This window comes from Sceloporus occidentalis, unplaced genomic scaffold, assembly GCF_023333645.1.
Source record: "Sceloporus occidentalis isolate IW3139 unplaced genomic scaffold, rSceOcc1.0.p SCAF_4, whole genome shotgun sequence".
Lineage (NCBI taxonomy): Eukaryota > Metazoa > Chordata > Lepidosauria > Squamata > Phrynosomatidae > Sceloporus > Sceloporus occidentalis.
Window position 1 is genome coordinate 44196469 of NW_028316984.1, and position 14033 is coordinate 44210501.

General features: G+C 39.0%; 1 protein-coding gene across 1 annotated transcript in view; it reads left to right on the plus strand.

Annotated features, from left to right (window-relative positions):
- Positions 1–2026: 2026 nt before the first annotated feature.
- FAP (fibroblast activation protein alpha) overlaps positions 2027–14033 on the plus strand; it is a 98038-nt gene continuing 86031 nt past the window's right edge. The window contains exons 1-3 of the mRNA XM_089523308.1: positions 2027–2098; positions 4046–4284; positions 10397–10528. Coding sequence (XP_089379434.1) covers positions 4207–4284; positions 10397–10528 — 210 coding nt within the window. The 5' untranslated portion in view covers positions 2027–2098; positions 4046–4206. The remainder of the gene's footprint in view (positions 2099–4045; positions 4285–10396; positions 10529–14033) is intronic.

Genomic DNA, 14033 nt, shown 5'->3' on the forward strand with positions numbered 1-14033 from the left:
AGTTGTTTGTTTTCACACTTTAAATATATTACAACTTAAATTCAAATTATTTGTATGCTCCTCTTAAACTCATTACTGAAACATTCTCTGCCTTCTACCCCTCTCTCTTACTGACTTGAAGATTGGTGGAGCCTTAACTCTAAGCACTTTTCTCTGTTCCCAATACGGGTCTGGAAGTTCCTCCTCCCCATCTCAATAATGGCATACAATAATATATCATTTTTCCAGTCCACAATATCATTACATCATTGCTCTTTCCATTGGCCAAAGAATTAATACTTCATCTCCTGGGGAAAAAAGTCTCTATTTCTTGCTATCTTGTCATTGTGATGAACTGACTCACAAACCAGCCAATCAGAAGCCAGAGACCCTAAGCCAATCAAGTGCTGGTTGAAGAGTTTGAAGATTCGTCTTGGCAGTTGGTTTGGTCAGTTAGGGTTTTAGAATGTGGAGAGATGAAGTTGGAATGTTGACAGAGAGAGAGAGAGGACTGTGTTCCGATAGTTCCTGAGGGGACAGTATTTTGTTAGAGGGGGTGTTGATAATAGACCAAGAAAGGGTCTGATAGGTCCAGAGCAGGACAGTATTAGTTTGGGAGTCTAGAAGCAAGAGACTCAGTGTAGCCAAACTCAGAAAGAGGGGTTTCAGTTACATAATTTCCGGAGAGATATTGATGGCTGAGTTAGTAAAAAGAATTGCCTAAACAGGGACAGGGAAGTCCTGAGGTGGTTAAAGAATATCTGGGGAAAGAGGAATAACAGTAACAAAGTAGAGTACCAATATAACGAAGTAACACGTGCCTGAACTAACAGCTGTTTAATGTCATTCAGTTCAAGTAATAGCTGTTCATACCCTTTGTTCAATAAAGTTCATATTTTGTTTTACCTAAAGACTTGTTGGCCATATATATTATATCCACGCTACTATATTATATAATACTGTGAACCTGCCACATAAGAAAGGGGGTTCGTTACATAAATTGGTGGCAGTGGGGTGGGATTAGAAAATCCCATAGGACAGCCATAAGGTGAAGGAGTGTTGTCGTTACAGTCATATCACAACTTTTGTTTATGTTGAGCAGTCTTTAGAGTTTCTCCTGCAGACTGAAAAGAATCTCTTAAAGATCTCATCAAGTTTTGCACATATGTCACTACACCCTCTGGTTCTTTCTTCTCTGGATCTTCTCGCCCATTTCTAATAATGTCCAAGGGCCCTCTCACTTTTCAGCCAAATAATAACTCGAACGGACTAAAACACCAAGGCTTTCTTCAGGTGCTTCTCTATAAGCGAACAAAAGATGTTGGAGTTTGGTATCCCAATCATTTTTATTCTCTGCTATATATGCTTTTATCATTCTGACTGAAGTCTCATTAAATCGTTCCACTGGCCTGTTATTCTATGGGTGATAAGCTGTGGTAGTCAAATGTTTAATTCCACAAACTACCCAAGGTTTTTGCATTATCTTGGATGTAAAAGAAGTTCCCAAATTTGAAATAATTTCACTCGGAAATCCAAGTCTACAAAAGATGTTTACTAAGGCACTAGCTACAGTAGTTGTTTCAATAGAATATTTGGATGAATGTTTTATATCAGAAATTATACACTCCAAATCTGACATAGTATTTTCTTTACTAGCCAAGCTTTCTTCAACAATGACAATTTTCTCTATTTTTTTTTCTTTCACAAGATCTTGAAAATACTCTTTTTCTAATTTCAGTACAGTTACATTTTCCTTGAATTTACAAATACTGTATCTTAATTTTCTGTTCAAGCCCTAGTTGTATTAGTCCTATTGAAACATCCAGCTTCCTAATCTTTTCTTTAAAATCATCCAGTTTTCCTGTTATGTCACTGCACTTCTTCATGGAAGAATCCAGCTTCTGTTCAGTTTGCAAAAGCTTTTCACCCGGTTCCCTCTTTAAAAGGCCTTTCTCTTCACTTGAGATCTTCATATTCTCTCTCTCTGTTCTAGCTTTCCTGTTGTAGCAACCAGGTATTGCCAAGGTAACTGTTTCATTGGAATCTCTGGCTTTCTGCCAATGTGTTTCAGTTATATGGCAACCTGGGCTCTGGCTATGGATGGACTTTCTCTCTTGTGGTGAATTTTTTTCACATAATATACTAGCTTAAAAATGTTTCCTTAAGGGGTTTGGGTTTTGATTTCTTTGGAGACATGTTCCTAGTATTTCCTCACTAATACCAAAACCATTTGCCTCAAGAAATACTTTTATGTGCTTGCTAATGAGGTGTTTACTAAGGTGGTACTTGTTTCTTTCAGGCAAACTAATGATTTCTTGCCATACGCCAATTTTTTACCTCAGAAATCACCCAGTTTCCTCATTACTCCATGATTTCCTACTTTACCCAAGTCTTGGAAATCACTTCTTTTTTAAAAAATATTTTTCAGTGTGCTCTTTCTTCCCAACTTTCCCCTTTTTCCAGAGGGATTCACCCACTCTTACCCTGTACCTTTTACTTGTTATTTTAAGGTGTCACTTCAGTCCCCTGCAATTACCCAAACAAATCACCTCTGGGACTGTACTCAGTCTTATTTTACATCTTATTTCACACTTTTTTCCCAGCGTTGTTGGTTTCCAAGTAATCTCCTACCAATTGCCCTCAGCAATTACCTCAGTGATTACTTTAACTGACACTCCCATTTTTCAAATTCAAATCTGAACTTTACACTTTCCAGTTCAGACAAAATCCTGGATTTCTGGATCCCTTCACCAGATCTCAGGATCCTCTCACAACTGTTTTCACAAACACACTTTTCAGCCACCAGATCTTTCCAATCCTGATGTTGCTCACCACTTTGTGATGGTGAGTCCCACTCACCCCACTATTTTCCTTGGATGGCAGCACACTGGGCTTCTTTTAAATCCCACTGCTGCCACCAATTTGTGACAGTGAAAACATGGCACTGCCCAAAACCTCTTTAATTTTTCTTTTTAAAAAACAAACACTTTTTTTACTTCTGTGTCACCTTGTTCACCTTGTTCCACATTTGCCACCTATCCATGACATAAACCTACTTTCACCCCAAACTATTCAAGGGGACTTAATAATAAGATAATTTCCTCGATGCTGGTAGTGTGTAACTGTATCTTTGAAAGCACTCCAAACAGTCTTTTATTGAAACAATGTTATAAGTTTATTTGCAGGTTAACCTAAATACAGTATCAATGTTGTGGAATGTTGTTCACAGTCGATACATTATTGGCATAATTTGTTACACTTGTGGTTTTTTGTCCTTATACTTGTTAGTTACAGTAACCCCAAAACTATTCAAACTCTCTTTTATATCCTTGTTGCTTACACTTTTATTAACTGAATGCTTTTCACTTTTCACTTACTATTCTCAGAAACTAACGCTTTACTTTCCCCAGGACACTCTTAGCCCTCTCTTGGGCATTTTAAACTTTTAATTGCCTTTCTCTGCAGTAATACCTAGCCTCTCAGGCTCTTCAACCTCTCATGTTGTACTCGAAACAGTAACTCTCCCTTTGAGTGTCCCTATCCCACTATTAACAACACCAACAAATCCCCCTCTCTATCCTGTCTCCTACTCTATTTATATCAACTAACTCCACTCTCATTGGCTAACGCTTGACCCATTCTGATTGGATGTTGCCAGGGCTTCTCTCTGCCTGCCTAAATCTGCCTTATCCCCACAGCTGTTCTCTATATGCTACAAAACAGCATGTGAAGGATCCTGGACAATAGCTAGACCTGTAAACACAAGTGACTCACTTGAGGGCTGGGGGTTATTTTCCTGTAGATCACACATTTCTCACTTACTATTGCAAAAACTATGGCAACATCATTCTTACAAGATCCAGTGACCTGCTGCCACAGCATATATTTCAAAAGTACCTCTAGTTTTACTTACATTCCACACGCTAGCTACAACCAACTTACATCCCACCCATTTGAAGGGGTCTTGGGCAAATAATTATCTGTGGATGTAGCCCATCCTCCTGTGTAAAGTAAGATGAAGCCCTGCAGAGGCAGTTCTTTTCTAAAGAAGTTCTTTGTCCAGCAGACCTCAGAAAGCTACCTGCTCAAAGTCTGGTGTACCTGTCCAAGTTCCACCTCCAGTGAATCCGTACTGCAGCTTTCCTCTTGAAGCGTTTCTCTGAGAAGCCGCCTTGTCCAAAGAGGGTGACCACATAGCAGTGGATTTCATTTCTCTTGTTACTCATTATGGTGGTGAAGGAAAGGAGACCTTACTCTCTTTTACTTGAGAATACACTTGATACATTTGTTCTTCCACTGGAAGAGGTAAGACATAAGACAGACATGTAGACTTCTGTTTATGTGTAAGCAAAAATCCTATTTGGAAGAACTTTGGAGTGTGTTTAGACGATCCAACTCCTAGTTATTTCAGATATCCAAAATGGTCAAATACCTAGGTAAGCAATCGCTCTAACACATTGTTGTTACTGGGTTAATTTTGGAGACTATCTGTTCCACATTAAAATGGTTCCTAACCTGAACATTGTTTTAGCCACAAGCTTTTTTCCATTTTGCTAAAAACTATGAGTGGCCTTGGAGAATGCTATTTCCTCTTTTTCACCTAGTCATTTGCAATCTGAGGGTAAAAGCATTTGCCTGCTGCAGAGGTGGGAACTGTTGATCCTCCAGTGTTGTTACACTGCCGCTCCCAGCATTCCTCACCCTTGGCTATACTGGCCAAGACCGGCTGATGGGAGGTGCTGTTGTTCAACAACATCTGGAGAATTGTATGTCTGGGCCTACTGTGTTACTTTTAGGCATGCTGAATACATTATACTTTGCCCTCTGAAATCCAAGCCAGATGATGGACTTTCCCCTCTCTCTATCCTACCTGGGGCTAGAAGAACTTAATTGCAGCCTTCCATTTATTTCCCTCTCAAGAAAGCTGTTGCTTATCCTGTTTAATAAACCTTTTTATAGCAAGGGCTCAGTGGAACAAGTGTTCAAAGGGGGTGGATACCTCAAGGTGGCAAGAAATAAGTAACACTGCACTTGAGACTCCAGTGAGTTGGATTAAATCCATGGGGTGGAATTATTATTATTATTATTATTATTATTATTATTATTATTATTTCCACCCCATGGATTTAATCCAACCCACTGGAATCTCAAGTGCAGCTGCTTACTTGCTTCCCCCCACCCTGGAGGTCTCCACCCTATTATTATTATTATTATTATTATTATTATTATTATTATTATTATTTCTTATCTGCTTCTCCCCATGGCTTGGGGTGGGGTACTAAACAGATTAAAACACATAAAATCATTTAAACATATAAGTTAAAAAGCATTAACATAGGACACATTAAAATCATCCACCATAAAATGAAAATTATACCATTACTATAGTTTGACTGTAGGCCTGCTGCAAGAGATAGTTCTTTAATTCTATTTTAAATTCAGACTGCATGTTTAGATGTCAAATATCTCCAGGCAGGTAATTCCACAGTGTAGGTAGGGGTGGCCAATGAAAATGTCCTCTCTGTGGTAAGTGCCAGTGTACTTCTGACTGGTTGAAGTAAATGTCCCCCAGAGTGTATGGGGCAGATTATGCGAAAGGAGATGATCCCCTAGGTAACCTACATCCAAAACACGTAGGGCTTGAACGGTAATAACCAATATTTGGTACTTGGCCCAGAGACTAACTGGCAGACAATGGAGTGATTGTAATATAGGTGTAATAGGCTCACTTCAACCAACAATCAATCTGCCGTATTTTGAACTATCTGAAGTTTCCAAATTTGGTACAAAGATAGCTCAATGTGCAGCATTGCAAAAGGCCAACCTTGAGATTACCAGGGCACGCACTACCATCTTTAGGTCCTCCAGCTCTATAAAGGAGCACAGCTGGCATAGCAGCCAAAACTGATAATAAGCACTCCTTTTTTAAAAAATAATCTTTATTAAATTTTACAATAAAAAGTACAGAAATCAAGAAGATACTACTTCAAATTTTGACAAAATTTCAAATAAAGTTTCAAGTTCTAGTCTTGTCATAATGATTCTTCTTGTCGTCTTGAACCCAGAAAATTTAACTTCCGAATGCTCTTGTGGAAATTAAGCACTCCATTCTTGTGTAGTCTCTTCCTCCCATGCACAGCATTTTGCTATGATACATCACCATATTTCCTTACACCTCTAATAACTATTATTACATTTTAAACTTAAAGAAAGGGAATATAGCTACATTAAGGTTTACTACAATAGCATCTCCTTAAACTAATCCAAATTAATAATACAATCAGAGTAAAAATTGTTCATAGCACACATTTTGCTCCATACATCTCCAGTTTTTACATCTTTGTAATCTCATATTCTTCATCCATTGTAGACCTATTTATTAATCAGGATACAAAAGTGTTAATTAACATACTACTTAAAACCATTTCTTGATGTCTTTATATCCTTTAGATTTCAATCAAATTTATGTCTAGACCCCATACTTTCCCCCAGAATATTACTAGTTTCTCCCAGTCCTCTTTTCTTCTCTTCTTGCTGTAGTTTTTAATGTTACAGGAAATTCTATCAAGTTCTCTATAATCATTTATTTTTAACATCCAATTTTCCCATGTCGGGATTTCCATAATTTAGCTGTTTCAGTTCTGGCAGCTGTCACCATGTATAAAATAACTCTCCAAAATTGCTTTTCATCTTGTGTTTTTAAAACTGAAGTCATGTTGAGTAGAAATAATTTGGGATCAAATGGAAATTTTATTCCAAATATTTGTTGGATTGATTTGTAAATCTCTATCCAAAATTTGTGTATTTCCTTACATTTCCACCAAATATGTAATAAGTTGCCTTTCTCATGATTACACCTCCAGCAATTGCCTTGTTTTAAATTGTACATTTTCTTAATTCTCCAGGGTGTGTAGTACCATCTATTTGATATTTTTAGAAAATTTTCCTTGGGATCTTGAGCAATTGTAAAATCATTTGTTTTTTTTCCAGGCATTATGCCATTCTTCCAAACTAATTGTACAACCTAGATCTCACGCCCATTTGATCATATTATCCTTTACAGTATTATGTTCAAGCGTTCTATTCAACAATAATTTATAAAATTTGGAGATCTTTGTCTTTTCTGGCTGCCAAAAAAATTCATCTAATTCGTTCAACTTTTGTTCAATTCCAATCAATTTTAATAATAAGCACTCCTTTTGTGACTGTCGTATTTATCTGGAAGCTCCCCTTCCCTGACATAGACCTGTTGGCAGGAGAACTAAGGTGCCCATGAAGCATTTTTGACCATCTGAGATGTATTCCATAATTGTCACTGTTAAGCATATGTTTCTGAGCTGCCAAATTGATTTGCAATATGAGAAGATATCTTTTGAAACACAGGAATATCATTTATTAAGACTGCTAAAGTTTGAGTCTGCCATTTCTACTAGAAAGCTGACCTTCCTCAGCAAAACCTACACCTGGTAGTTTATTTATTGAACAGTGCTCATACTAACACTGTTCTCTGATTAAGAAAGTTTATTTGCTTGAGATTATGACATGAATTTATTAAATCAGAATATATTTGCATAAAGTTTTTTTCTCCAAGGGAGCAAAAAACACAACAACAACCCATTTTGTTAATGATATACACATATGTCTACAAGAATTACTGCAATGTGTATCCTAAGCACTATTGCCTGACTCATCAGGGTTGTCTTCTTTGCTTGGCAAAATAATCAGTTTGCCAGTGAAATATGGATTTTTGTTTAAGTTTCCTACTATTGCAGCAACATTTTGAATCCATGTTGGCCCAGAGAACGAGAACAGGAATCCTCACCTTTAAAAGCTGTAATAAAATGCCTTTTTGTAGGTAATTATTAAAGTTGTGGCACAGTGGTTAAATGCCTGTACTGCAGCCACTTTCTCAAAACCATAAGGTTGTGAGTTCAAGACCAGCAAAAGGGCTCAAGCTTGACTCAGGCTTGCATCCTTCTGAGGAGGTCACTAAAATGAGTACCCAGACTGTTGGGGGCAAATTATCTTACAGTTGTAAACCGCTTAGACACTGTTAGTTCAGTATGAAGCAGTATATAAATCAAGCTTGTTTATTTGTTAGTTGTGGGAGCCCTGTCTTCTTTTGCATGAGGCTGTCCTAAAGGTACAATTCTGAACATTAACGTGAGGATCGTCCATGCCATGTATTCCCCATCATTTTGTATGGATGTAAGAGCTGGACAGTGAAGAAAGTGGATAAAGAAGAAAATCAACTTATTTCAGATGTAGTGCTGGAGAAAAGTACTGAGAATAGTGTGGATGGTCAAGAAGGCAAACAACTGGGTCCTTGAACAGATCAAGCCTGAACTCTCCTTGGTAGCCAAGATGACTAAATTGAGGCTGTCTTACCTTGACCACATAATGAGGAAAAATGAATAATTAAAAAAGACAATGGTGCTAGGAAAGGTGGAAGGCAGCAGAAAGAGAGGAAAACCATATGCCAAATGTTTAGACTAGATCAGTGAGGACACAGGCCTGGGCCTGCAGGAACTGAGCAGAACGGTTGAAGAAACGGGTTTTTTTGGGGGGGAGATGTCTCATCCACAGGGCTGACGGTCGAAGTCAACTTGAGGACAGTTAACAACAACAACATCCTAAAAGTTGAGTCCTTAGGTAGGAAAACATGGTCACTAAGCAGTGGACCCTTTACCATTCTATTTTGTGGTTTTAAGATAAAAGTATATGTGCAACAACAGAGCTGCATCTGCCCATGCAGTTATTTGTTGAAAGTGTCTTGTGTTTCTTAATTTTTTAAGCCAATGGTCCTCATTTAGAAGAGGGCTGCGGCTTTGATGAGTGACCACTAGAGGCCACTGTAGTGCTTGCCATTGCAGCTGAGACCTCATCATGGGCTGTTCCCAACCTGATCAATTCAGGGAGAGAAGTGACACTACCTCAGGGTGACCAGAAGTCCTACTTTTCCAGGACACTGTCCTACATTATAACCTGTCCAGGAAGACTTCCAAAATGTCCTCCATTTTGAGCATGACTAAGAAGCATGCATTTATATTTTATACTGTCTTAGTGTTTTTAGCTTTTATTTTGGAATGTCCTCCATTTTTCTTGAATGGCTTTCGTTTTGCGGTGCTTTGTCCTCCTTTGCATTTATGCCATCTGGTCATCCTGCACTACCTGCAACTAGGAGAGGGACACATCAAAGAAAACAGGGTTCTTTGCACTACTAAAATGTTATATCTCTTTCATATGATCTGCAGAGTTCACATAGCTTCACCTCGCCCTCAGAGCTACAGTTCTTTCATTCTTTTAGCTCACTTGAATTTTTCCTCTCTCAAGCTATTCAGGAGCCAGCATGGCATATTTGAGCATTGGACTATGACTCTGGAGACCAGGGTTAGAATCTCAGCTTGGCCATGTAAACCTACTGGGTGACCTTGGTCAAGCCACATTCTCTCAGCCTCAGAGGATGGCATGAAGAAACATGCCAAGAAACCTGCATGATAGGGTTGCCATAAATTGGGAATGACTTGAGGGCAAATAACAACAACTGTTTTCATAGTTGTTATTCAGAATTCTAGAGTTCTTTTCATTTAAATCCTTCCCAATCTTGCTGATGGAGTCCTTAGACATGTGGCCTTTCAAGCCTGTCCACTGCAAAGAATTTGTTGCATGGTTATGACCCAATTAAACTAACTTAATAAATTAGTAACTATGCAAACGGATCTTGTAGCAGATTTGAGACTAACTGAAAACAGGAAGTTGGTAGATGAGTTTTCCTAGACTTGAGCCTATTTTCTCAAATGCATGTTGGAGAATCCAGATACAGACCTATATAAATTGCTTGAAATGACATTCTCACACACAAATTCAAAACCTTGTGGGTATGGGGATGAGGTGGCAAGTACGGTTTTAACTATGGTCACTGAAGGATAAAAGCAGCAAGAAAGCTGTTGCCTACAGCCAAGTAGAGTAGATATTCATATGAAAGGGTATTGGAATATAGTGTGGGAAAGATATGTGGATGTGGTGAATGGATCAAGGACATCTTCACTCTACCAAATTCTTTCTTTCAGTTAGCCTCAAAGGTGCTACAAGATCCCTTTGCATACTGATTTTCCAGACTAACATGGCTATATCTTCAAATTAATAAGTTTTAGTTGTCGAAACAATTGATCAATTTTCTATTATTGCAAAACCACCCGCACAAGGGCGGGGATCATTCTCAGCGAGAATCCTCTCACAAGATACAATCCCTATTCATGCAGAGACGTACCTTACCATTTGCTGCGTTTCAAAAATAAATAACTTAATTCAGAGTAGACATGCAGAGATTTCACTATAAATGTCGCTGCTTTATCTTGTTCATAGTTTAATTCAAAAACTTCATTAATGTTTAGAGATCTATTTTTCTTCATTTTAGAGTCCATCGAATGAGAAATGTTTTGGCAATAAATTTACTGAGCAACAGCAACTTGCCCACTGTTGGTTTTTCAGAACCCTAATTCCTAATCTAATAAAGAAGATCAAGAAAAAGAAAGCCAAGGTAGTAAAGGTGAGGATATCTTTCCCCTTGATGGAGTAAGAGTAAAGATGGTACATCTGAGGTTGGCATTATTATTATGATTTGAAATGCAGTGGTGCCCTCCATGGGTCCATGAAGGCAAATACTCAACAGGTGAATCCTTTATTATTACATCTGTATGCGGAGAGAAAGCTGTATTTGTTGAATTTATGCAATGCAACTCTTATAAGTGCTGAGGTCACTAAAGCAAAAATTAAAAATTGCACCCTTTATCCAGTGTTTGCAGCGCAGAAATATATCTTGTTATTGTTTAAAGTTAAGGGCAAGAGCCAGCATGGTGTAATGGTTTGAACATTGGACTACAACTCTAGAGATCAGGGTTTGACACAGGCATGGAAACCCACTAGTGAATTTGAGCAAGTGACACACTCTCAACCCAGAAAATCCCTGATAGGTTTGCCTTAGGGTTGCCATACATCAGAAATGACTTAAAGGCAGGGACCTAATTCATCTTAAGACAGGTCCTTGTCACCATCTAACATGTTTGCCTACTATTGCTGCTGCAGCAATGTAATAGCCCTTTACAAAAGTTTAACAAAAAGAAATCTACCCTTATGAAAGAGCAGGTGGATCAGATTCAAACCCAGAAGACACTCCAGTTTCTTTACTCTTGGCAAACTTTTAGCAAAAGCTGCAAACTGGGTTTGACATTTGAATGCTCCAATCCAGTCCCAGTCTAAGGCAGTCAGCTGAGAATGTCATTAAGTGGCTGTCTGGCAAACATAACCAGAAAAGGTCAGGTTTTAAATTTCTCTCTTCAGTATTTCAGGGCACTGAAGAAAAATGTCTGAGAAGGTAAAAGAAAATATGGTTCTGGTAACCAAGCAAAACCAGTGCTTATAATTCAGAGCCTAACCATTGATTCCATACAAAAATCCACCAGTGATACCTTTATTGGCCGACCAAAATGCACGATATACTTGTTGCAAGCCTTTGATGCTCCATGGGCTTCTTCATCAGGCAAGATGTTACAAACTAAACAGAAGGGGGGGGGGGACAAAACAACTGGAGATTTTAGTCAGATGCCTCCATGTTGTTTCAGTCCTTGTAAAGGTGGTGTCCTGGAGAGGATATATTTTGTGCAGGCAGGCTCCTCTTCCTTATGGCCATGTGGCAATAGGGAGATTTTCAAAGTTCAGGAAATTTAAAGTTCATTTGTATCTCAACAGGGATCCCTCTTTTGCAATCCAGTATGTCTCCATTCCAAGAGGTCACAGGCCTCTTTGTAGGCAGACAACAATGGATTCCTCAAGAAGTCTCCATGCATTTGCATCAGGAATATTTTGGTGGTGTAGAGGTAAAACATGTGAATTCAGTCCAAATTTAAGAAGAAGAAAAAAATGGTTTTACCTTTATTGGAAGTCCAAGGCCACAGGCCTTCATGGTTCCCCTGTTGCAGCTACAATGCAGTATCTCACAATACAGAAAACATGCAGGGGTAGCTGTGGCCCTGTACAGACTGGCCTGAAAGGCTGACCTGGGGGCGGATGACTCACACCCTGGCTCCATCCCAGAGCACCATGACACTGCGCTCCACTCCACTTGATGTGAGTCATCAATGATACTCCTCCTGCACTGCGTCCATACAACGCTGAAAGAGCACTATATAGCTGTGCTGCCATGGCTATGGTGCCCTTTTGAGGGAGCAAAAAGGAGCAATTTTTGCGCCTTCTTTTTGCACTCTCAAAAGACTGGATTGGGGCCGTGACATGAGGTTGCCACAGCCCCGATCCGGCTATGAAAGGGCCTCTCAAGCCCCTGTGTTGGTCATTTAACAAATGCAAACAAAAATCCATCAATGATACTTTTACTGGCCAGCCAAAATGCACAATATACTTGTTGCAAGCTTTCAAAGCTCCATGAGCTTTTCATCAGGCAAGATGTTAAAAACCAAACAGGAGAAAAAACAAAACAAAACAATGTTAGTCAGATGCCTGCATGTTGTTTCAGTCCTTAGTAAAGATGGCATACTGCGTTGGATATATTTTGGATATGTGGATATATGGATTCCTTAGTTTATTTACTCAGAAGTACAACCCACTGAGTTCAATAGCACTTACTCATATGGTAGTGAGCATATTATTGCAACCAACATGGCAAGCAGCAGAACCGAAATTTATATTTAGACCTTTTGCAAAACACATTCCTCTGTTTTTCCATTAGTACAATGCCTCCTCAATTTTTCTCTTTTTCTCTCTGTTCATTAAAAAGTATTTTCCTCAGGTGGCAACTTGTCATATAGGCATGGTTGTAATGTCATTATGTGCCTTCAAGTCAACCTAGGTGTTTATCACATGGAGGTTTTTGCAGCTTTTTGCAGCTCTGATCTGATGTGACTGCGGGTCCAACAATGCGAATTCACGTGATAATGTGATGTATTATCTCACAAAATTGCTTTCCATGGGGAGTTGTTCCATGGCGCTTCCGCAGTGATTCCAAAGTGACTCCTCATTTTGGTGAATTTGGTAACAAGTGAATTCACAGAAATTGCTTCTAAGCTCACTTCGATTTCACTCCGAATTGGTTTGGTGTGGAATGCAACTTTGCTTCCATCCCGGCACACCCCCCAAACCTTCAAGGTCCCACATTTCCCATGATGCTGCACTGCAATTTTGCCCCAATTGCTTCCGTTGCTCGGAAGGGTAGATGACACGAATGGAGGGAATGAAACAAGAGGTGGGGGGGGGAGAGATGGGAGCAATGGAGAAGGCCATCGGAGGCTGGGGAGAGCAACAAACCCCAGTTCCCAGAATTCCATAGTCTCGAGCCAAGGACCCCACAACAAATTCCAACTCCCAGAATTCCATAGCACTGAGCCAGGACAGTGAAAGTGGAGTCAAACCAGATTATTTCCCCAGTGCAGATGCAACCTAAGAGAAGGCAGCTGTTACAAAGGGAAGGAGAGTGGATTGGATTCAGGGAGGTGATACTTTAGGGAGTATGGAGAATAATTATAATAATTATAATTTAAAAAACAAAAACATGTTTTTAAAATAATAATAATAATAATAATAATAATAATTTATTTTTATAATAATAGTACTACTACTACTACTAATAATAAATTATTAGTTTGCTGAGGCACCAGAGCTCTGGCAGACAAGGCTCAATGTCTCATGATACTACAGTTCCTAGAATTCCATAGCACTGAGCCAGGATAGTTAAAGTGGAGTTAAGCCGGATTATCTGCCCAGTGCGGATGCAACCTAAGAGAAGGCAACTGTTACAAAGGGAAGGAGAGTGGATTGGATTCAGGGAGGTGGTACTTTAGGGAGCATGGAGAATAAGGGAAACTGGATAATTTCTGCAATCCTCCAAAATGGGGCTCCTTCAGATCCAAAGGATTTATTTCCAAGTAAACCTGCAGCTTCTACACTGATTATTTTGCAGTGAAAGAAATTTAATAATAATAATAATAATAATAATAATAATAACTCCTTAATAATAATAATAAATGGATGGGGGCTCTGACACA